General features: G+C 33.8%; 1 protein-coding gene and 1 non-coding gene across 9 annotated transcripts in view; one reads left to right on the top strand and one right to left on the bottom strand.

Annotated features, from left to right (window-relative positions):
• The window catches only part of PTPN13 (protein tyrosine phosphatase non-receptor type 13), a 174,388-nt gene that overhangs the window by 84,285 nt on the left and 64,631 nt on the right, over positions 1–25,472 (bottom strand). For 7 of the 8 annotated variants that reach the window (XM_075998656.1, XM_075998655.1, XM_075998652.1 and 4 more), the window contains exons 6-8: positions 22,617–22,704; positions 14,906–15,466; positions 321–416 (exon numbers count right to left, since the gene is read on the bottom strand). In XM_075998656.1, the coding sequence (XP_075854771.1) occupies positions 321–416; positions 14,906–15,466; positions 22,617–22,704 (745 nt within the window). The remainder of the gene's footprint in view (positions 1–320; positions 417–14,905; positions 15,467–22,616; positions 22,705–25,472) is intronic. The other variant, XM_075998654.1, reaches the window with a different exon arrangement.
• Positions 8,655–8,786, top strand: LOC142865546 (small nucleolar RNA SNORA51). Its single transcript, XR_012915750.1, has one exon. It is a non-coding gene; the product is annotated as a small nucleolar RNA SNORA51 (small nucleolar RNA).

The raw sequence follows: 25,472 nt of genomic DNA on the forward strand, positions 1-25,472 counted from the left end.
AGCAGACATATATTTGTACAAATCATATCCATAGAACCAAATTAATGACATTATGTTATTAAATCCTTTTGGGGTAAGTCATGTTATTTTTAAAGATAATGAATTATTACCTCCATGATGAAAATGAATACACTATTGTTTGATGAAACTGCTATTTAGCTCCTATAATACTATTAATGAGTAAATGGCATCTTTTTATAATTTAAAAATTTTATATGGAATGATCCTTCTTGACAACTTATAATTCAACACTACTGAAAGAAGAATGATAATTGTGGTTTCTTAAAAGCAGCATTTTGCTTATTTCAGATATATCTCACCTTGTCTGAAATCTGATTCAGAGGAAATAATAGATGGACTTTCACTGGAAGTATTAAAGATGTCACTGTGGTAAGTCTTGTATCTTCGAACTGGTTCTAAAGAATGGAAACAAAAACATTATAAAGGAAACTCATTAGCTGTTCCACACACATCAAATAATGTATTACGTTTAATCTTGTGGTGCTAGAACATTTTATACATTGCTTTAAATTTACCAATTGCTGGACTGTATTAAAAAAATGTGGTCCCAACTGTGAGTCAGCCTGGTATACTGGTTAAGAGCATGGACTCTGGAGTCAGACGACCTGGGTTTGAGTCTCAGCACTACCACTTAAGAATTAAATGAATGAAAACATGCAAAGTGCTCAGAACACGGGAACAGAGTACATGCTATATATAAGCATCACCGTTAATGAGCAGTTTTGGAATGCTTACTTACTATGTGTAATTCTCTGTTGGGTGCTATAAGCCACAGAAAACCCAAAGACACAACTTTGGGTGTGAAATGTAGAAGATAAGACATGTATACAAATACTTAATTTGAGACAGATGTTTAGTTCCACCAGAATGAGGTGATAAGCATTGGAAGTAGAGTTCTGCATAGGTTTGTGCATGTGCCCTGTACAAAGGGGTAGGGCCCAGGGGCAAGGGTGGACTAAAATTTAAATTCTACCTTCTAAATATTTCTTTTTATTTACTTGGTATAAATTTAAGGGGTACAAGTGCAGTTTTGTGATATGAATATACTACATAGTGGTGACGTTTGGGCATTTAGAGTAAACCATCACCCAAATAATGTACACTGTACCAATTAAATAATATCTCATCCCTCACCACCCTCCCACATTTCTGCCCTTCTAAATCTTCAATACGTATTATTCCACACTCCACGTCCATGTGCATACGTTATTTAGCTCCCAGTTATGACCCATTCCCTCTTCTTCAGCCCACTGTCCCTATCATTGAGCACTAGTCCTCTTGTGCCTGAACGACTGCATGTCTCCTAAATCCCCTTTCTGCAGTCTTGCTCCTCTCATATGATAGATAATTCACATTACAGAGAGGTAAGCTTTCCAGAAATGAAAATCTGAGTATGCCATTATATTTCTTAAACTCCTTTAAACTAGAGTGTTCAGAATACAATTTACACAACTCCTTAGGTTGGCATATAAAGCCTTTCATAACCTAGTCCCCAACTACATTTATAACACTGGCTCTGCATGATTTGAAATCAGATTCATTTGTGAGAATCGGGTAAAAAAAGTATAGATCTCTGTGTCCCCAACCCCCAAAATTTATATATATACAAAATTTAAATATAAATTTGAGACAATTCAGGTAAAAGCTTTATTACCATCCACTTCCCCCCCAAAATTCTGCACTCAGCTTTCTAAATTTGCAGATAATCAAAAGCATATTAATTTTGAGATTTCTTCCTGTAAGATCATTTCTCTGCTATAATTTCTCTCTTCTCCTTCTTCTTTACCTGAATACTTTTTTTTCCTTTAAGAGAAGCCTCATCTTCTACCTAAAAGGTTTTAAGACCACCTAAAGGCTGAGTTAGACGTTGCTCTCTTACTTTTATATTACCTTATGCTTAACTAATTGCAACTCTTCCACTACTTTGTAGTTCTCTCTGTACTTGTTTGTGTCCACTACCTAAATGATAAGTTCTCTGACAAAAAAGATTTTTCTCTTTCTTAATGTGTACTTCTAGTATCTAGCAAGTATCTGGTGCATAGCAAGCACAAAGTAAATATTTTCTGAATAAAAAAATGTATAAGTGTTACATAAAGATCACTGGTGACTTTCAATGGAACTATTTTCATTATGCAAACAGGTCAGAGGCCAAATCAAAGAGGTTGTTAAAGAAGGACTAGATGGTAAGAAGTTAAGTAAATGAATATACCACTATTCTCTCAAGAAGTTCGAGGGTTTGAGAAAGGAAAAAGATTTTAAAAATTTGACAGAGTTATCAGGGTCTTTCTTGTTGGCACAGTGGAATGTTTGTGCCCAATTTCAGGCAGTGAATAATAGGCCTGTGGAGTCAGGGAGAGTGAAGTTGCAAATGGTAGTTGAGAAACCTGATTAAAAAATATGCTGCAGGAAACAGGAGATGGAAAAAAGGACACACATGGGATGGTCAGTTGGGCAAGGAGAAAAAAATCTTTCCTTCATAAGAGAAATAAATTATGCATACAGGAAAAGGTAAAAATACAGAGGGAAGCCCAAGATGCTCATGTCAGAAAATTGCCTTGTAATAAAAAGTGAATCACTTCCTAGGAGCCGGTTTGGCTGGAAGCTTGAGAAGAGTGGAGAAATTCTGCTGTGAAGAATGTTGATAAGGGTCAGCAGAAACCACATGAAAGTTTTCATGTAGCCACAAGGTTTAAGGGTAGGCTAGAATGCATGAATTTTAGTGGAACTGATAAGATTTGTTTCCTGACTTTTTCTTGGCACGGAAGAAAGTAGACCGTGGGAAATACCTAAAACTGAGGAGTGACACAGGATGTATGGCAGCAGAGAATCAAGGAAGGTGAGAATTCTTTTTCAGTAGTCTACAACACTAAGGACAGGGACTTCACACAATGAATTCTTCACACAATGAATTATTCCTTGTGCTAGAAGGTGTTTAATAGAGATTCCTTAAAATAAAAAAATAGAGATTCTTAAAAAAAAAAGAAAGAAAGAAAGAAATATAAATGTTAAAAAAAAAAAAAAAGAAAGAAAGAAATGAATGAATTAAATGGTTAAAATGGCATCAAAGGAACCAGGTTTGTGAAACCAGAATGAGGTTGATGGGCTGGAAGAATTGAGATGTCATGCCCAGAGAAAGGACAGGAGTCATGTTGGACAAAGCTTTAAATAGATGAGAGGAATAGAAGGATAGATGACTAGCCATAGACTTGATGGGCAGGAACTAGTGCATTGTTCGTAAGATAATGTTTACCTGCAGAAATAGGTATAATGTAGCAGACTTGACTTTGTCCATCTTTGTTTACAGTGAACATGAATATCAGGTAATAATTAATGAAGTTTTAGAATTGAAAATCAAGGTATTTACCAGTACCTTTTTTCTAAATGATTGCATTCTACTACAAGGAAGTCTCATGGTAAAAATAAATAATTTTTAAAAACTCCTGTGATTTAAAAGGATTATAGAAGATGGAAAACAATAGTTTTATCTAATACTACTTTAAATCTAATGAACATGGTATATTATACACAAGTTAAATAGTTACTTAGGAGGAAGTGCTATTTTCAAGGAGCCCCAAAATACCTTTGTTTTATTGTTAGAGAAGCCCCAAGCTAAATTGTTTTTATTTATTTATTTATGTTTTGTTTGTGGTTTTTTTTTTTTTTTTTTCTTTTTTTGAGATAGAGTCTCACTTTGTTGCCTATGCTGGAGTGCCGTGGCATCAGCTTAGCTCACAGCAACCTCCAACTCTTGGGCTCAAACAATTCTGTCTCAGCCTCCCGAGTAGCTGGGACTACAAGCATGCACCACCATGCCTGGCTAATTTTTTCAATATATTTTTAGTTGGCCAATTAATTTCTTTCTATTTTTAGTAGAGATGGAATCTCGCTCTTGCTCAGGCTAGTTTCGAACTCCTGACCTCGAGCAATCCACCTCGGCCTTCCAGACTGCTAGGATTACAGGTGTAAGCAAGCTAAATTGTTGAGGGACTCATCTAAGGAAACTGAATCAAATTACAAACCCCAAATTGCAGCATACAGGACAGTAAAACCAACAAGGCCAAGGAGAGGACCCAAATTTAAAGAAGCAATATGGTTTTGATAACTTATCAGGAAAAGTAGGAAATCACAATATGCCTACTCAGTGAACTGAGTAGAGAACATTCAGTCACTTGCATGTTATACTTTGCAATAATCATTTTATACCCCATATTAAGTGATAAATGAATATACTGTTTCACAACTATTTCTGCAAAGTGGCTTTGAGATCATACGTAAATTTTAATCTAAATTTCCTTCTTTGGTGGTACTTTTAATTGTTCTTATATTGTTTTATGTGTCCATATTTCCTCTCCCTTACTAACTTATGTTTTATTCTCTCTTTCTTTAGTTTACTCTGACACCATCAGTGTCAAGACCAACCGCCTTAAAAGTGTAACACTAAATCAGCTTCTCTTGGTGAACTATTGATTGGTAAATGCTGTTCTCAGTACCACATTTGGGGGCAAGGGAGGTATTACCTTATGATGCTTTACTGCTTTATAGCGATAGAACACTGGTACTATGAACATGAACTGGATAACTTGCTTTGCCTATTAGGGGTAGAAAGATTTTTTTTCTTATTCTAAGACTGGGGTAGGGGTGAGAGTATTTGCATTAATTGAAGCAGTAGGAATCATTTTTGTAAGCTTCTTGTGTTCTGGAGTGTGTCTCTGAAAATGCTGCTAGCCATGTTCCTTTCCTGTAATGGTATGACAGATATAACCAGATTAAAATTCCAGGAAATATTTAATACTCAGTTATGCTCTAGAAAGGTTAGCCCTTATAAGCCTGACCTTTCTGTTTATGAATTAAATAATAAATTTAACATTTTCAGTAATTATTATAAAATTGTATATCCTTTACCAATAGCATCTTGCATTGGTATATATGGAGAGGTGTATTTTTTTCTTTTTTTGTTTTTGAGACAGTCTTACTCTATCGCCCTGGCTAGAGCCCTGTGGTGTCATCATAGCTCAACGTAACCTTAAACTCCTGGGCTCAATCCTCCTGCCTCAGCCACCGAGTGGCTGGGACTATAGGTACACACCACCATGCACAACTAACTTTTTCTATTTTTGGTAGAGATGGGGTCTCGCTCTTGCTCGGGCTGGTCTCAAACTCCTGACCTCAAGCCTTGGCCTCCCAGAGTGCTAGGATTACAGGCGTGAGCCATGCTGCATCCAGCTGAGAGGCATATTTTCTATGTTTACAGGTCATCTGAACAGGAACATTTCTTGGTTTTCTGAGATGATCTACATAAAGGTATCCCATAGGCACTAACCAGATAGAATTTGCTGTCTTCCTCTGTTCTGGTCTGCAGAAGGGGTAACACCTAATTTTCAACAAGGTGTCCGAACATTATTAACTACTTTTTCTTTTTTGAGACAGACTCTCACTCTGTTCCCCAGGCTAGAGTGAGTCCCGTGGCATCAGCCTAGCTCACAGCAACCTCAAATTCCTGGGCTCAAGCTATCCTACTGCCTCAGCCTCCCAAATAGCTGGGACTACAGGCATGAGCCACCATGCCCGGCTAATTTCTTCTATATATATTAGTTGCCCAATTAATTTCTTTCTGTTTATAGTAGAGACGGGGTCTCGCTCTTGCTGAGGCTGGTTTCAAACTCCTGATCTTGAGTCATCCATCTGCCTTAGCCTCCCAGAGTTTTAGGATTACAGGTGTGAGCCACCACGCCTGGCCTTAACTACTTTTCTTTTTGGAAGATTCAGATAGCTCAAATATGCTTTCTATTTTTGAATGTATAATCCTAGCACTTTAGATTTGGTCCAGATCCCAGGAATGTGGTATTTATAGGGTAATTTTTAAAAAAATTATTTATTATGAAAACTTCCAAATAGACACAAAGACAATGGGTGTAATAAATCTTTATGTTCCCATTTTCCAGTATCAACAAAATCTGACTGGTATTTTAACTAGAAAGTATCAGGTTATGTTTTTGCAAAAACAAAAAAATGCCCCTACATATTTCCAAAATATTACAAAGTTTTCTGAATGCCAAAATTCTTGAATCATGTATAATGGACCTATTAAAGGATACCTATATACACATTTTGTAAAATGCACATATAACTACTTTCATTGCAATCTTATAACTGCAATAGTAAAATTTTAAGCTTTCACCTTTATAGGTGCAGAACTGAATTTAGTTGCTTTTTGTGGGATAAAATTAGTCTCAATATCTAATTTGTTGGTCTGCAAATTTCTTTTCTCAGTTAGTAAATACCTAAATGAAGCCCACGATGTACAAATCAGTGTACTAGAGTTCATTTAGACTCATGATTACTCCTCATTTAACTACATAATTTCCTTCTTTTTGATTTTCTATGAGTACTTATTTTTCAAATGCAGAAAATACAGTTTTAGGAAAGAATCACAGTGCTAGAAATACAAATGAGTACAAAAGAGCAAATGGGAAAGTAAAATCATTCTGGATATATGTCACCAAAAAAGTACCAAATTGAGTGTATGTGAATGTATGTACATAAACACGTATGAATATCTTCTCTCCAAAAATATTTTGTAGAATAGTCATGAGAGAAGGAAAAAAAAAAGGGATTAAAGAAGGATGGCTTAAAGAATTAAGATTTGAGGCCGGGCGCAGTGGCTCACGCCTGTAATCCTAGCACTCTGGGAGGCCGAGGCAGGCGGATTGCTCGACGTCAGGAGATCGAAACAAGCCTGAGCAAGAGTGAGACCCCATCTCTGCTAAAAATAGAAAGAAATTAATTGGCCAACTAATATATATAGAAAAAAAATTTAGCCGGGCATGGTGGCAGATGCCTGTAGTCCCAGCTACTCAGGAGGCTGAGACAGTAGGATAGCTTGAGGCCAGGAGTTTGAGGTTGCTGTGAGCTAGGCTGACACCATGACACTCACTATCTAGCCTGGGCAACAAAGTGAGACTCTGTCCCCACCACCCAAAAAAAAAAGAATTAAGATTTGGATAGAAGTCTAGTTATACAGATTCCATATCATATATACTCTGAAATTAGAAGATATCATTTAATTTCTAGTACTATGTTACCATAATTAAGAATATATTATTTTTGTCAGAATATAAGATATAAAAACCTCACCAATATTTTATTATCCTTTAACTGTAATCTTATCCTCTGAACAAAATTCACATCAACTGTATTATCATATTGACTCTATATATACAGCAACAATAGAGGTTTTCAATACGTTAGTGTGTTTAGTCATAAGTTTCTTGACAACTAAGTCACAGTTTCTACTGCTACTTACACTTACCACTTTTAATCTGTAAAATTGTGGCATGTGATCATGAATACTATACTTTAAATGTTTAGGAGATCAGATTCCAATTATGAAGATTTGCATCATATTCTGGGCTTACATAAGCTACTTCAGATGAAACACTGAAGTCTAAAATTTTCACATTAAAATGACTCTAAGCCAGAATAAACTGTAATCTAAAAACACCATTTACAAGTGACACATATTCAAGCCCAGACAAGTAATATGCAAAGAGTAAGACTTAGCCATTTGCAACAGTGGGAATTACATGACCACTTTTAGCTTGACATTTCTTTACCTTTAAATATATGACTCTGATTACATATACAAGTTTCTAAGAGAACTAAACAAAAATGACTGCTTTTGTAGTGTAGAACTACAAAACATTTTAAAACTCCACATTTTAAAGGATATGAGCCCTAACAAATATTTCAATTTTCAAACAAAGCCAGAGAAACACAAGTAATAACATTATGTATTCATATATTAAGTGATCTTCTCTATGCTTCCTTTTTAGGAAATTATTTTCTGGAGATTGGAGACTATACTTTTCATGTGTTCACTAGAACCCACTGTATTCCATTATCATACCATGTTGTAATCAGTAGAATATGTTCTAAAATCTCTTGAGAGCTAGACATTATGAATAAAATTTTTATCCTAGGCAAACAAAGCTCATGCAAGTGTGAATGTATGTAAATAAGGATATGTGGAGAAATGCTCTGTAAACTGTCACTCATTCCATAGATATAAACTCCATAGACATAGTACAAATGGCAAAAAGAATTAACAGTTTCCAATTCCCTCTCTGGGAGTCTTGTGTGATGTGGAAACCACATATCTGAGCCATGACTTGTGTCTAGGCTCACTGTACCACTTTTCTGAAATCCTCTAGGATTCTCTGTTATTATGACTTCACTGTCCCTTCTAAAACCTTCAAAGAGTACAGAGTTCAATAGGAAATTAATTACATTTGCTGGTGGTTGATCAGGTTATGACTGACATGTATGTGATTTTGCTCTTAGAGTTGAACAAAACAGAAAGGAAGGAGATGGTGCTTTCTCCTCACTATATGTATACTTTGTTAGAGAATATTGTAACCCATATGTGAAATAGCACCACTGAATATATTATAATTATTTAATAGCCACATTGCAGTACTCAGTTTATATTAGTAAACACAATAAGTACCTATTACAGGTACCTATTACAGGTCAGGTCTAGTAGCAGATGCTAAGGATAGAGCTATGAATTAGATTAGACCAAATTTTTGAGGTCTGTGGGAAGAAAAATAAGCTCCTTAAAAGAAATAATTTTAGGCCTCCTGGTGCTTACCACAGGCTGTGTTCCTGCACTGACTGTATAGAAAGAGGAGGCAAAGTAAAGGTACCCCACATACACCCCAGCCCAGGACCTGTGCCTGGTCTGTATATTGAATGGGTGAACATGGAAAAAAAAAAGAAAGAATTTTAACGGAAAACATAGGCTATCATCCTAAACTGTGAAGGAGAGAAATATTTCTGAACCAAGCAATGCCTGAAAACTTTGACAGTCTTAAGGCAGATTGCAGCATAAAGGCATGGAAATATAAAATTGCCTTTCGATGGGTAGATAGACAGGCATACACATACATATATTGCATACATATGTATTTCTCTATTTCTTTCCATATATACATATGCAGAGGAGGGGAGGCAGAAAGGGAAGGAGAGAGAAGAAGGAAAGGAGGAAGGGGGAAGGGGGAAAGGGAGAGAGAAGAGGAGAATGTGTACATGGTGTGGGAGTAAGGTGTGAAATGGGATATGCTAAAAGATGAGACCAGAGAGATACAATCACGGAGAGCCTTAAGCATGATGACCTAAGGAGCTAGAATTTTTATCTTGCTCAAGTGATAGAACATATTAAATGGCTGATGGCAAAGAAGAAATGTATTCAAACGTGCATGACAGAGAGACAAATGGGAAGACAAAGGGACTGGGATAAAATGAAGAAATATTAAAGGTTAAAATTGCTGAGTCTTAAAAATTGCAATGATACCCATTTCAATCTTTCTTAAGACATTTCAATCTACACTTCTCAGAGTGGCTACGTCAAAGCCAAACTGGGTCTATGCGAATCATGCTATGGGTAGATTTAAATTAGGTCCTTAATTTCTGATAAAGTAGCATACTATTTCTGTGGACTCTAAAGTCAGTATTATGTTATCACGAATACAAACGCTAGAAAATTCGTATCGGTTTCACCTTTAACTTTCTTTTAGTGTTTAAAAATGCAATTTCAGGCCGGGCGCTGTGGCTCACGCCTGTAATCCTAGCTCTTGGGAGGCCGAGGCGGGCGGATTGCTCAAGGTCAGGAGTTCAAAACCAGCCTGAGCAAGAGCGAGACCCCGTCTCTACTATAAATAGAAAGAAATTAATTGGCCAACTGATATATATATAAAAAAATTAGCCGGGCATGGTGGTGCATGCCTGTAGTCCCAGCTACCCGGGAGGCTGAGGCAGAAGGATCACTTGAGCCCAGGAGTTTGAGGTTGCTGTGAGCTAGGCTGACGCCACGGCACTCACTCTAGCCTGGACAACAAAGCGAGACTCTGTCTCAAAAAAAAAAAAAAAAAAAAAAAAAAAAAAGCAATTTCATTTTCCCACTTGGATAAATCAAAAGAAAAGAATAAATGTCTCTTCTCAGTTTTTAAAATAACATTCTTATTTAACCTGAAGAATAATTTATTGCTAACTTCTTCTCAAATGCTTCTAAAACCAGTCTTACCTCATTTAAGTGTTGGTATTTTACACTTGACTAACTTTATATAGGAATGGTCTAAAGCTGCACTGTCCAGTACAGTGGCCACTAGCCACATGTGGTTATGTAAATTTACTTTTTTTTCCTCGGTCCTCCTAGTGAATCACTGAAGTATGTAAATTTAAATAAAATAAAATATTCAGCTCTCCAGCTGTACTGCCCACATTGCAAGTGCTCAGTAGTCATATGTGGCTAGTAATTACTAAGTTGAACTGTGAAGTTGTACTGTGTACTTCCTCCACTGAAGAAGTTCTATTGGACAACACTGGTCTAAATTATAAATCTCTTTAAAATTTAGCTCTGGAAACACAGTAGACACTTAATTCTTCCTAAGATGTTGATTCCATCTATAATAGTGTGTTCTTCAGGGAAACCAATATATTTGCATCTCAGTAGACTAAGTCATTACTACCTGAAATGTATGTGATTTTTGACCAATATCACATAAAATCCCTGCTTATTCATATTTACTTTTGTAAATATTTACTTGTGTGCAACTAATATAAATAAAATAGAAACTGAATATTAAAAATATTTATTTTAGCTCATGAAGTAATACAAAGAATAATCCAATCACATATATATATATTTTTTTGTTTGTTTGTTTGTTTTTGGCTACTCAAAGGGAAATAAGGTAAAGAAATAAAAGTTGAAATAGTTCATTTCTACCAGTTTTAGATTTAAAAAAAGAGATAAATTTTGAAAAAATATCTCTTTTCATGAAATATAAAACTTTAAAAGTATCACACATGATGAACATTTATGAATTCATGACATTTATGAATTCATCCCCTTGCTTTTCTTAAATGTAACTATAAAAATGTAAACTTTGAAATTCAGTCTTCTCAAATGAAACATCAAGGTGCCTCAATAATAAGAATGGCACACATTCTCGAGTGTTTACATATTCTAATTGCACAACACAGAGTTTAAGCTGTATTCACAGGGCAGTCATAGGATGGCAAAACTAGGCTAGTACTAGAGGTTACAGCACTAGAAAGAAGGAAACAATATTTAATTTTGAGGTAAAGTAGACTGACCAACAGCTTATTAAATAAATAACATTTAACCATAGCAACTTTTGTAGAAATTAGTTTTATCTGTTCTTTATACTTTCCTTTCTAGTATTGTGCAGGACACAGAGGAGTTTCGACTGCTAGAAGCAAAATGCTATTCACAGTCCCCACCCAGGGTGTGGGAGTACTGTTCATGTTATACTCACAGTACTGTTTCCAAGTCAATCTCTCATAATCAGGAATCTACTGCCAACCCACAGAGCAATGGATGGGGTGTGTGTGGTAATTGCATCACAAGAAAGAGAGACAGAGATATTTGTCAGATACTCCTATTAGAAAACAGACAACTTTTCAGATCTTAAGATGAAATAGAATGAGGTAGAAAAGAAAATACTGGGAGTAAGGAAGAAAGGAAGAGAGAAAAATAGGATAGTCCTATGCCAATGTGAAAAAAAAAAGCAAGTTTAAAAGAATAAAGCCAAGAAAGATTGACATCAAATTTTAAAGCAAGCTTCCACAAGAGAAACCCAAGTTATATTTCTTCCTGCCCCTTTCCTACTGCATCTTAAAAAAAAATATTTAGAAGTAATATGTAGTAGGAATTCTTAGACTAAACCTCTGAAAATCCATAATGGAAATCTACAATCTCCAAAATGATGGCAACTCTATCATTAACTAGTTACATGATCTTGCTTAATTAAATCTGTATAAGCCCAAGAATATGTTTAGGTAACATGTGCTCTAAGACCTCTTCTAATTTTAAAATTACTGAAACCCATTAGCAACTGACAAATTTAAAGATCACAAAAAAGTGAATAGAACATTTATTTTAAAAGTTTTAAAATACAAATATTTAAAAAGGAAATGTATACAATAAAATGTGTATTAATGACACTGACTGTTCTGCTTGATTTAATCACATACACACAAAAGAAGGATCCATGAAGCCTACTTTTCATGAGACTTAATGAGATAAATGAGATTTATGATTTTCTCCTCTTTTTTCTTCTTTGCATACTAGTTAAATCTTCCTATTACCAATCTGCACTTCTGTTTGCACAGCTAACATAAATTACCTCACCTTTAGAAAAAGACAGCACAGAATAAAACCAACAAGTTACTCAATTAAATAACTAATAAGAATTATTGCTTTTGAATTCTAAACTTCAGACATTTCTTTCAAATAATGTTTTTAGTCTAAAGCAAACATAATTATTGCTACTTGCAAGTTACTAAATAATAATGGAGATTTATTTAAGGTGGTGTATTTTCATAAGAAACCAACATTTTCAGAGTTTGTTTAACTTGGTTGTAAAATATCCTCTGGGGGAAAATCAGTAGGTTCTTTGTGAGAACAAATGTTTTTGAAAATTCTTCAAAATCTAAGAAAAATTTCAGGATAGAAACAATTCAAAGCATATCATGTTTTATTTTTAAAAAGAAAGCTTTTCCTTTGCTTCTATATCCTGTAACAAATATAAAGTTTCTAAATCTGGAAATAATGTATAATAGGTATAATAATGTATAATGTATAATAAAACTCTACAAGGATTAGGTATCATATTTGCAGATATAAACCATATTTGGAAACAAGTTGGTCTATTTGAGTTTCCTAAATACTTATACACATGTGTGAACACATTACCCCAAAAGATAATAGGATCATATGCTACAATAATCTAACATATTTTGTTATAGGTAATAAAAAGAAATCACCTATTCAAAAATATATTAAAGACTATTATAGCATAATTTAACATGTTAAATATTTTTCATTCATGTTTGATATCTTTCCTGCTTAACACTGAAACCAGGGTTTGAGTGTAAAAAAAATGTTTCCTCAAAAATCACTAATCCATGCTACTATTAATTTATCAAATATTAAGAAAAATAATCTTTTGAAACTAGATCACATAAGAATTATAATTTTATTTTTAATATTCACATTTTTAAAAGATATTACTCAACCTTTTAAATGTTAGAAATAGTCATATTCTGAAACTGTAATGGTTTTATCTGTTTGAATCATTGAAGACTGTTTTTCCCTCCCACAAGGAACAAAATTTCTTTTAAATAAATGCCTCCATGAGGGCAAATTCATAGGAAGTCCAGACTAAATTATTGTTGATATAGTAGCTGTTGTGTAACACTAAATAGGCATGAAAGGGAAAACCTTTTTTTTTAAGCTATAGGAAGGCCCATTCTTTGCTGTCACAATTCCAAAAGTTAAATATTGAAATTACGCATAAAACAATTTTCTAAATTCTTATTATATGTTTTTGAAAGTTTTCAGATCAAGATTATATATAACCATCACATAGAGTTGGCTAATTTTTTTTTGTAAAAAATGCATGTTATACAAAAACCTATAATATCAATTAAGTACTCAATAATTTCCTCCATAATTTCAAATTCTTTACTAATTTGCAACTGCTGAATTGAAAAAAAAATTGCAAAGCTTCTTTTACTGTAAGTAAAGCCAAATTTGGAAAGTATGTTCAGCTTCAGAACTATGCTTAAAACTTCAGTAACAGAGTGACAGACCATTAGAAGTATACTTTAAAAATATATTGGCACAATGTATTAAAGATGAATAGAAGATGAATATGACCCTTAATTATGTCACTCTTCTCTTTGAACTAGAAAGCACCTTAAATTTCCCTTTAATTAGCTATGTCCTTGGATTTGTCTAGGAGTCAAGGGCAGTTATAAAACTTTAATCTTAAAAAATATACAGAATTAGATTGATAATTCTCTCCTATTTGTTTTTTCTTGCATATATTTATACTAACCTAAATACACCCTCTATATGTCTGGAACATAATTTTATTTCATTTAGTATATTGAATTTATGTGTGAATCAGGTACTTTTGAAATAGAGCTTTGCCCTGGAATAATAGGCATAACATTTATAAAGTTATTTTTATACTCCTCACACTAATAATATGAATCACTTTACATTCATTACATAATTAATCTATTTTTGGCAAGCCCATTTTACAGATGAGTAACTTACACTTGGAGAGATGAAGACCAAGTAAAGATCACATAGCTACTAAATGGAGTAACTAATTCAGAGCTAGGCTGTCTACTCTACAACTATAAACCTAAACAGTACTATGACTTTAAAAATATAGATTCAAAACTTTCTTCCAGATTAAGCGAATCATAATCTCTTACAGTTGTGCCCTAAAATTTGTTGTTTGAAGCTGGTGGTTGGGGAGGCATCTCACCCTCACCATGCTACTCTGCCTCCCCAGGATTGCTGAGTTTGATTAGCTGCTTATTTTCATGAACCACTCATGTACTGAAGCCTCCCATGAGATAGTACATGATAGATGGTGCTGTGGAGAACTAAAAACAAGTAGAAAACATGCCTCCTGCCTTTGAGAAGCTTACAATCTAAAAATATGGCTTCTTCTTCCCTTCCCTTCCCTTCTTTCCTTCCCTTCCCTAAAAAAAAAAAAAAAAAAAAAAAACAAACATAAAAATATGCTACCCAAAATATTGAGAGACTATAAAGTGACTGGACCAGGCATGTGTAGGAAGGATAACTTTGTGGAAGCAGAGTATTTTGACTAGGGTTTTGGTGGAAGGGAGAACAGAAATTGACAGAGAAGAGACTAATTTGGGTTCGAAGGTTTGGCAGTGAAGATAAGACTTGTGGAATGATTTAATAACCCTTTTTTATTTCAAAACACAATTTTAAATATTTCAATTCAGTTCTCTCTCAGACACACACAAAATTACTGACCTTCTACATTCATGGCTTCTCTCAGAACTTGAAGTTTCTTTTGTCTCTCTCGGATTCGGTCCAAAGCACTTGATATTGCTGTGGAGGTAGGCAATTCTCGAGTGTGATATACTGGATCCATTTTCTGAGGGCCAAAGATATCCAAGGCTATACTTCCATCTGAGTATCTTGCCTCCTTTTTTCTAGGAGTAGTTGAAGTCCGCACTGTAACTGGGTGACAGTGGCGGGAGGTGCCAGTCTCTCCAGGAGAGAAGTCTCTGTCAGCTGTACAAAGCAAGTCCATGGATGAAGCCCAAATTTTCTTCTTAGGAAGCACATCAATGCCAGGGATAACTTGTTTTTCTGGGCCACTAGTTTTGAACTGGTAAGGGGAGCACGTATTTTCAGAATCTTCATGCCCAGAATTATTATCTGATAAAATGTCCTTGAAACGATCTTCCTCATCTTGTGTATCTCTGATAGACAGAAATCCCATAGATTTACTAAGCCCTTTGTTAAGAAAGGTCTGATGAGAGAATGGAGACTTGTGTATGTCTAGTACATCAGAAGTAGAGCTTCTTCCTGGAATGATAAGAATCTATCATGTATGCACAGAATTTTTAGAAAATAAATTGGAATGTAACCCACTATTGACAATAAAAGTGGTGGTAATTTCCTAAATTCTCCAAATGGAAGATCAGAGATGAAATGAGATAGTGGTGATGGTGATGGTGATAGTGGAAGATGAAAGAGATGCTATGTTTGCATAACTTTTCAAAGCCCAATGTCTTGTGATAAAATCAATAACATATTGAACTTGCTTTTTTGAGTGGTATTATTTTATATTCATCAAAAGTAAATTATTTAATCTAAAAATTATACAAAAGTTTCTCATGCTATTTAGTCTGGTAGGATATTAATCAACCAAGAAATTATTTGGGGCAATAAAAGAATGTATAAGGAATTACTTTAACTTCTAAAGGTACAACTCAAACATATATCAGTATAAAGCCCTGGTATATTCTGGTCTTTTAAATCAACATGTTTAAAGAAGAAACAGAATTCTTGCTATATTCTGGATGGAAATAAGACTGTAGCATTTGGAATTCTTAAGTATTAAAGTTTTATTATAATTAGATATTTTCAGAAAATTTTATTGTGTTTGAAATGCAGATAATTTGATTGTGTTTAAGTTATACCAGAAACTTAATTTTTTCATGGCAGACCATCATGTACTAAAATAGTTTTTTCCTCTAGAGCACACTGTATCAATATTTGTGAGTTGTAATAAAGTGGAATGACTTACTGGTTTTAACTACATCGAGGATTAAAGAATAAGTAAAAATTAGTACATCAGTACATGCTGACTATTTAAATTCTCAAGATATCTTACTTTATGTGATTATTTCCATCCATTTGTGATCACCCTATTCCCAATTAATATTATTGCTTGACCAGATCATTGCAGCGGCCTCCGGATGGGCCTCCCTGTTTCTTCTACTACCCTTATCCAACAATTCTCCAATAGCTCCCAGAATATCTTTTTAAAATGTAAATCCCAAGATGTCATTGTCCTGCTTACTAAGTCTTAAAGGCATACTATTATATGTTCAATTCAATCTGAACTCCTTTTGAGTCTGCCACTGGAATCGTTTTTAGTCTCATCCCTACTTCCCTCAATCAGGTAAACTTATCATTGTCTTTTAGGTCATTAGTATTTACTTACAATATACAAATGGGCCGTATTATCTTAAGAGAGCTATGTCTTCTCACTAGCCACATGAGGCTTAAAACTAATTACTAATAAAGTGGCTCTTTGATAGCTACTACTTTACAAATGCCAGGTTTTTATTCTTAATGCGAATTAACTGGATATCAAAATATTTCAGTCTGTGTTTATTAAAAGTCCAGGAAGTTATTTTAAATCCCATAAGGCACAGCCAGGCGCGGTGGCTCACGCCTGTAATCCTAGCATTCTGGGAGGCCAAGGCGGGTGGATTGCTCAAGGTCAGGAGTTGGAAACCAGCCTGAGCAAGAGCGAGACCCTGTCTCTACTATAAATAGAAAGAAATTAATTGGCCAACTAATATATATAGAAAAAAATTAGCCAGGCATGGTGGCACATGCCTGTAGTCCCAGCTACTTGAGAGACTGAGGCAGCAGGATTGCTTGAGCCCAGGAGTTTGAGGTTGCTGTGAGCTAGGCTGATGCCACGGCACTCACTCAGCCTGGGCAACAAAGCAAGACTCTGTCTCAAATAAATAAATAAATAAATAAATAAATAAATAAATCATATAAGGCAGTACCAAATTAAGTGAAAGTACTTCGTTTAAAAATTTTCACTAATACTCTACTGTTCCTACAAAATATATCAATTTAAGTATGGCTCTATTTGCTCTGTATGTTTAAAATCACATTATTATAGCTAACAAAATGTTATGATAATTACTTATAAAAAATGATTTTGAGTTATAATTAAGATCTCTTCTGGTGGCAAATAGGACCAAGAAAGGGATGGTAAAATAGAGGAGCTAGAAAGAAAGCTGGGCTGGGCATGGTGGCTCACACCTGTACTCCTAGCACTCTGAGAGGCTGATGCGGGAGGATTGTTAGAGCTCAGGAGTTTGAGATCATCCTGAGCAAGAGCGAAACCCCGTCTCTATTAAAAATAGAAAAAATTATCTAGGCATGATAGCTGTATAGTCCCAGCTACTTGGGAGGCTGAGTCAGGAGAATAACTTGAGCCCAGGAGTTTGAGGTTGCTGTGAGCTAGGTTAACACCACGGCACTTTAGCCCAGACAACATAGCAATAGACTCCTGTCTCGGAAAAAAAAAAAAAAAAAAAAAAAGGAAGCTAAGGAGGGTAGTAATACTCCTGAGGAAATTGAGCAAAAAGTTGAGAAAGTGTGACACAAGATTCAAAGTGAGATATATATATATATACACACAATACACAGACCCACAGGCACACACACTTGTCAGAGATAGTCTAAAGCAAAATTTTAAGAGCTATGAACCACAAAAGCATTCAATGGAGAAACTGAGTATGGATGAAGGAAGAGAAAGCAAATGGTCAAAAAGAAATGGTTTGAGCTAAGTGGTTTCTCCAGTGAATCTATTAGCCTAGGACTGCTTTTGTTTGCTTTTGGAGGAAAAAGGAGACACATCTTTAGGTATGGTACATTGTAGAGAGGTGGATTTCAGCTGGTACAAACACACAATTCTTAAATCAAATACTACTAACTGGCAGGAGTCTCACTGCATTTTGTCACGTTGATGATGCTCACTATTTTCAACTACACAACTGGATATGTAATTGCCTGATTGACACTTCACAGGCTGATAAGGTTCTTATCCTCTGCAAAAGATGTTTCTTTATGTAAAACAAAATATGTACTATTTTTAATAAAAAATCAGTTCTGACAATCACAAATCTTACTAAATAAAGTGATGGTATAACGTAGCATTATAGTTGCTTTATGTTGCTAAAGCCCTAGAGGAAATTTTCACTAATCTAGGAGCTCAAAATCAGAGTTCAAATATAGACTATGGCCAAATAAGTGAGGAGAAACATGGAATTCTAGGCTTGTAGTTATTAGATGCTTAAGCCTGCTACACCAGTCAAGATCATGTACTGTTATTAACACCAGTAGAGCCACTTAATAATTGCATTTGAGATTAGATAAAATGCAATTTCTTCAACTGCTTTCCAAATTTTTCTAAATATGTGTTCAGGCTATTATAATTATTTTACCTAATAGGCAATAAATAACATTGAAATCATTGAGTACATCTAATAGCTGTGCTCACTATACAGTTTGATCACAGGAAATTAATATTTTTTGAAAGCAATGCTACTGGAGCCACTCTTAAACTATTTCAGGTGGAACATTCCTTGATAATTCCCCCATCCTGGCAGAGTTTCACTATATCCACAGAGCACACTGGACCTTAATTAGGACCCTTGTCTCACTGTATTAAAATTATCCACTGTATTATATATCTGTCATCACTCCCACTTGCTTCCCCACCCCCACCTGGAACAATAACATAAGGAAGGACACTGTGTCTTACTTGTTTTTGTATTTCCAGTTTCTGATAAAGTAGATTCCAAAAGAATGCTTATAGAATGGATTGATTACACAACTTTCTGAACCATGTAAAGCCAATTTAGGTAGCATAATCTACCAGAAAGATTACTGTCAACAGACCTGGGTTTTAATTCTGGCTTTCCACTCAATCTATGAGTTTGGGCAAGCCACTAAATTTCCATGTTTTTCATTTCATCATCTACAAAAATGTGGATATAATTTATCATGCTTTGTTATAGATGACAGGATAAATGAACTAACACATACGAACCAGAACTCTTCTGAATAAGGGCAATATAAAAATCTAAATTTTGCCTCCCTTTTCTATTTCTGCTTTATTTTCTTAGCACATAACTTTCTACTGAGGGGAGATTAAATATTCTTTTGAAAGGAAATAATAAAACCAGAGGTCAGAAGATCTCCCATTAAAGTTTTATATTTATTCTGTAATAAAAAGCATAACATTGTTCAAAATACGGTGAGTAGTGACTATAAGTGGATTTTCCAGCCCTTGGGGAGGCTCTGAGTTCAGAGAAAGTTTTCAGATAACATTAGATTACATACAATTATAACCATCCAAATTTAAAATGAATCCTTAAACATTTCCTTTTAGAGAATGCATAGCTTGCTAAAAAACTAAATGGGGAATAAAAAATATACTTTATTTATAAATAAAAGACTTTGGTTTTATATTCCATGGATAAAATTTCAAGAACATAAAAAGTCTTTGTAATAGAACACATTCCATTTATTTTAGTTAAATTGAAAAAAAAAAACTTCCTTAAAAAGCACATTGTATTTTAACTATTTTTGTTATATGTGATTAACATTACCCTAAATTGGATAGCATGATTCACCTTTCCCCTTCCACACAGACTCAAAAATTCACAGCATCTCTTGAAAATTAACATCAAAATGGCATTTTGATATTAAAAGAGGCTCCCCAATTTCCCATCTGTCCTCACAGATATGTTCAAATACCAAAAAAAAAAAAGAAAAGAAAAGAAACATGATATTATCAATACACCTAAGTTCTGAAGCATCATCATGCTGATCTGATAATGGTGTAAGGTTCCATCTTAAGCTTGGCAGGAAATGTTTGATGTTTCTTTCTGCTCGGAGAAGCCATTTTATCAGCATTGGTAGTATTAAGTAACAAAGTGGGGGCAGATAGCTCACTACTTTAGGCCTTAGCTTCTGCGATAGATCTCAGAGGTAGGACATAAGAAGAAATCTTTTAAGGATGAAAGATAATACTAAGCTTTAGTAGAGCAATTAAATCATTAGATATAAGGCATTATTATCCCTAAATTTGCTTACTTCTTTTCATCTAATTCTGTATCTCACTTGACATTTTCTTTATTGATGACTGTGGTCAGGAGCCTAATAAACTAAATAAATAAATGTAAATGACAAGTAAATAACTTGCTACTTAAGGTATATTATAGAGTTGGTAGAGATTCAATTCAACCTCTAATTGCTATCTCTAAAATACTATGTAACAATTAATGTCTGAAACATTAAGACTCTGAATCACTGAAAGTATATAAATTATGTTAACATCTGCTATTATTTAAAATTTGATAAACTAAATATGGCAGGGGTGATCTTTTTTCTTTCTATAGACCCATAATGGATAGGGGAAATGGGAGTCTCATATATATAAATATGTTTTATTCTTAGAAAAATAAAAATTATTAATAACATAACATTATATTTACTAAATCAAGAAGTAATAAATAAACAAACAAATTGCAATTCCACAACATGGCCACTTAATGGTAGAAGGAAATGACAGTAGGAAACCCCAGAAAGAGATCAGACAAAGAACAGGAAAGAAAAATCAGGAAGGAAGGAGGAAGGGAGGAAAAGAAGGAAGGAGGTAGGTGTGGGGAGGAAAGGAGAGGAGGGACAAAATAGAAAGAGGATAAATAAGAGAAATGATAATATCTTTTAAATCTAATGTTTCACTTATTAAAGTGTTCATTATGTCCCTTGAAAAAGATTCTTTCAGCTCACTATTGACATTCATCTATAATTTTCTATTATTATTTAGTTCTAAAATAAGAGACTAAGTGAACATTTGATGGATTAACAAATTGCTGCTCTTGTTAGCACCAAGGTTCACACTATATCCTATCTCAAATCCTAGTATGGTATAAAAGGAAACGGATTCTTATCTATAAGAAGAAAGTGGGCCTCTATATACGGGGACATAAGTATAGTAAGGAAACATTTGCAAGAAAGGATTAAAAATACTTTCTTAAATTGCCATCAAAGCACTGTAAAAAGTTAGCAAGCCCATCTTGTGTGTTTATTTTGACCCACATATAAACTAATAATATATGTATTAGAAAAGAAACTTGATCTAACCAGAAATAAATTTTCTATATTGATGATATGAAAATCTAAAAAGCTAAAATACCTCCCAGAAAAACAGTCCTTATTCACAATAAGTAAAATGGAAGCACTAAAACAGATATTTAACTAATTGCACCATTATAGAATCACTCCATTAGATACAATTTTACTGCTTTTCTTTGATTTCTCAAGATAAGCAGTACACTTGCTTAGGACACATTCTTTCCTGTCAGACACGAGAGCTCCGAATTCTACAAAATATTTGGTTCAAACGATCAAGTGTCTATATTTAGTTTTCACAATGAGAGTTTCCCACACATTTTAAATAACACAGCTGTGCTCTCATGGTCTGATTAAATTAAAATTAAGCATCTTAACTTTTTAATCTATTTTATTAGACTATATGGAGTAGAATATAGAATATATTTAAGCAACCTTTACAATTAACTCTTCTTAGCCCCAAGATCTAAAACAATAAAATAGTTCACTCACAAAATATTTTTTTAATGTTTAGATGATCATGATTCTCAATATTGCTTGATGAGAAGAGAATAAAGATAATCAGCAAAATCAAAAGTTTATTTTATAAATAAGCCAAGCCTGAAACTTAATGCTGAAAAAAATAAATTGTCATATAAAATTTATTTAAATACTTTCATTTCAAGCATTTGGAATTTCCATTCATTAAAAAAATCAATTTAATAATTATCATAGGACTTATAATTATATAATGCTATTGGCAAATAGCAAAACCACTATTCATCATTAGTTTTACTTACTAAGGCATCATATAACCTAAGGTAGTATTTAATAACTCCAAGTCATGAAATTAGTCAGTCATGAAATTAATTTTGTAGGTTATGACTAGCATTAAGAAATAGAATAGGAAATATCAGTGTAGTTAAGTAAGAATAATGTTTTCTGAAATGTTTGTTTCAGTTGTGTTTATGTTCATAAACATATATGTATTTATTTGGTCATGCTAGAAAATGTACTTTTAATATAAAATATTGTGAGATAAAGTAAACAAATGATGATATTGATATAACAATACTGGAAAGGGAAATAACTTACTGTGTTATTAAAAACACTTTCTGCATAACTTTAATGACATTATTTATGTAGCTAGTTTTCTTGTCTGTTCCCTGCCTCCACTTTGCACATTTATGTTCTAATCATAGTCATGATTACCAGATTTTCAAGCCAGTTAAGCATAATTTTGTAAAGGAAACATGGAATAAGATTAAAGCCTGAAAACTTCCTATTAATATACTCTTACCTGTTGGTAATCCTTTTCCTCTCAATCGGTCTCGAATAGCCTGGCTTCGATCAGGCCTTTGTTCACTGTTACCGGGAAGTTGATCCATCTGTACACAGGCAATCAAAAATCAAGTTTGACAAAGAATCTCCCTTTTGTTTTCATGGTAATAAATGTCTACAGAATGACACTAGTTAGACAGTTTTTGGAGGATATAAAATTAAGAGACTCTATGTCCTACTGTTGTATACAATAATTTATATTTCTTACATAAGGTTTATGCAGCTCAATACTGGCCAATTCATTTTCAGGAAATCAAAGGCAAGAAACAGTTGCCAAAGAGTAATCTACCAACTAGAGAACACAGTCAGGCAGATTAAAGTAGTTAAAATGAGTTCCATTTGAAAACAGTTAAACTTGAAGTGTTTTTTTCCACCAAATTGATAACTACTTTCATCTCTCAAGTTAAAGTATAATTTAAAAACCACATTAATTCTAGTATAATAAAGATTTCTCCTCACTATCACTATGCATTGAGGGATTTAAATTATTTTCAGAAATAATTTTGTAGGTATTGCCTGCCAGAAATTACATTTGAGAAATGCTAAGTCTTTAAATGTACACCTTGGGGGATGACAATTACATTTAAATCAATGCTCTTTTCAGTCCCCTTTATAACAAAATGTTTAGTAGTCTTAAACTATAAGAACTTTAACCAAAGGTATTTGTTTAAAATAAAGTATGTCAAATTAGGTCAAATTCCACATTAAAAGGGACAAAAAATTTGACAGAACATTGGTGTATTTAGATAAGCAGTTAAAGGAGAAGTGATATAAATATAAATGGAAGTGGATATAAATGAAAGGAGACAGACTGGTGAAGAGATATTACTTAAATCTGGCACCAAAAGCATGTATACATGTTTGTTTATTTATATACACACACAAATGTTTTTAAGTATTATGTTATTTAATGTTATTTATGTTTAAATATTATGAAATAGGAAAGAGCAGGGTATGTTTGGGGAACAGTAATCAGGTGATTACTGTTGTGGGGTTATTTAGTGGAAGAGAAAAATAGAAGGATCAATTGGAATCAGCATATAGAGAGCCTGCCTTTACAAAGTGTAATAATGTCCCCCCTCCCTTTCCATTGCTCTTCCTAGATGTCACTGGACAGAAATAACTCCAACAGCTACTGTTTTTTAAGTGCTTACTTTATGTCATTTAAATAACATAAAGTGTGTAAAAGCACTTAAGGCAGCACCTGGTATATAGTAACTGTTCAATATAAACAGTAGCTATTATTAATATATAATGCAGAGACTTCCAAAGATGCAGGAATGTTCACTATCTTTTTTAGTCACTGATAGTGTAGTGTAATCAGGCCTAACAACATTTTTATAATTTATTTATTTATTTTATCTCTGTCTTCTCACTCAGAAAAAGATATTTTTATAATTTAAATGATATTTCAGAAATATTTCCATTTAAGTCTTCTTATAAGTAGGAAATATAATGCTTGAGCTTTAAATATACTACCTTCGGATTTTAATCAATCATACTCAGTTTCGGTAATGGAGGAATATTAAAAATTTTTTTGTGTATATGTAAATAAACAAACATGTATACATGCTTTCAGTGCCAGATTTAAGTAATTTCTCTTCACCATTCTGTCTTCTTTCATTTATATCTCCTTCCATCTTATTTAATCCTCAAAACCTTATATGGAAGATATTATTATCCTCATACCACAGATAAAAGGAGAAAAATGGCAAAGAAGCATCTAAGGACCATAAAGTAGCTCATCAATACTGAAATAATTATCTTCACAACTGTTCAGTAATATGGGTGGGTGGCAATGTACTATTATTCCGATTTTATAGATAAGTAAAACTGAGGTCAAAATATTGTAACATTAAATCAGCAGATGAACAAGGACAAATAAGCTGGCCTGCTGACTTTTACTCCACACAAATTAATTTTAAGTGAGTAAGACTTATGATCACTTAGAATGAATTTCATACTAACTGAAAGACTAACTCAATTTATCAGCTACTGGAGGCAACAACAGCTCTCAAGGAGCATAATGGCTGAAAGCATGGGTTTTGGGGTCAGATTCCCCAACTCTGATTATGTCTTTGTTATTTACCATATATGTAGCCATATGCAAGTTATTTACTCTTTCTTAGCTTTAGTTCATTCATCTCTAAAATGATAATAAAAAGCATCTTTTTTTAACATGGGGTTGTTATAATGAATAAATGTGATAATACATATAAACCACTTAGCACAGTGCCTGGCACAAAGTAAGCACTTAAAAAACAGTAGCTGTTGGAGTTATTTCTGTCCAGTGACATCTAGGAAGAGCAATGGAAAGGGAGGGGGGGCATTATTACACTTTGTAAAGGCAGGCTCTCTATATGCTGATTCCAATTGATCCTTCTATTTTTCTCTTCCACTAAATAACCCCACAACAGTAATCACCTGATTACTGTTCCCCCAAACATACCCTGCTCTTTCCCATTTCACAGCATTTATACAGGTTCACTTCTGTCTGCCAAGATTACTGTAAGCCTATAAGATTTAGCTGTGTCCTTTCCCCTCAAACTCTCATAGCTTTTAAAATTTTTACCATTTTACTCTTCACAGCCCTCTTTGCATTTCATAAGTAAGCAAACGGTTATAGCATTTTAGAAAAGAGCTCTTAGATCAAATATTTTATTCAAATTTGTACCTTCTATAGTCTTTTTTTTTTCTTTATACAAAACACCTTCATTTTGCTCAAAAGGGTAGTCAATAGATACAGAGAAGCCAAAGTAAACAGCCTCCACAACATAAAATTAACATCCGCAGCAAACCCTCTTGCTGAAGACTT

This window comes from Microcebus murinus, chromosome 29 (assembly GCF_040939455.1).
Source record: "Microcebus murinus isolate Inina chromosome 29, M.murinus_Inina_mat1.0, whole genome shotgun sequence".
In the NCBI taxonomy this organism is placed as follows: Eukaryota; Metazoa; Chordata; class Mammalia; order Primates; family Cheirogaleidae; genus Microcebus; species Microcebus murinus.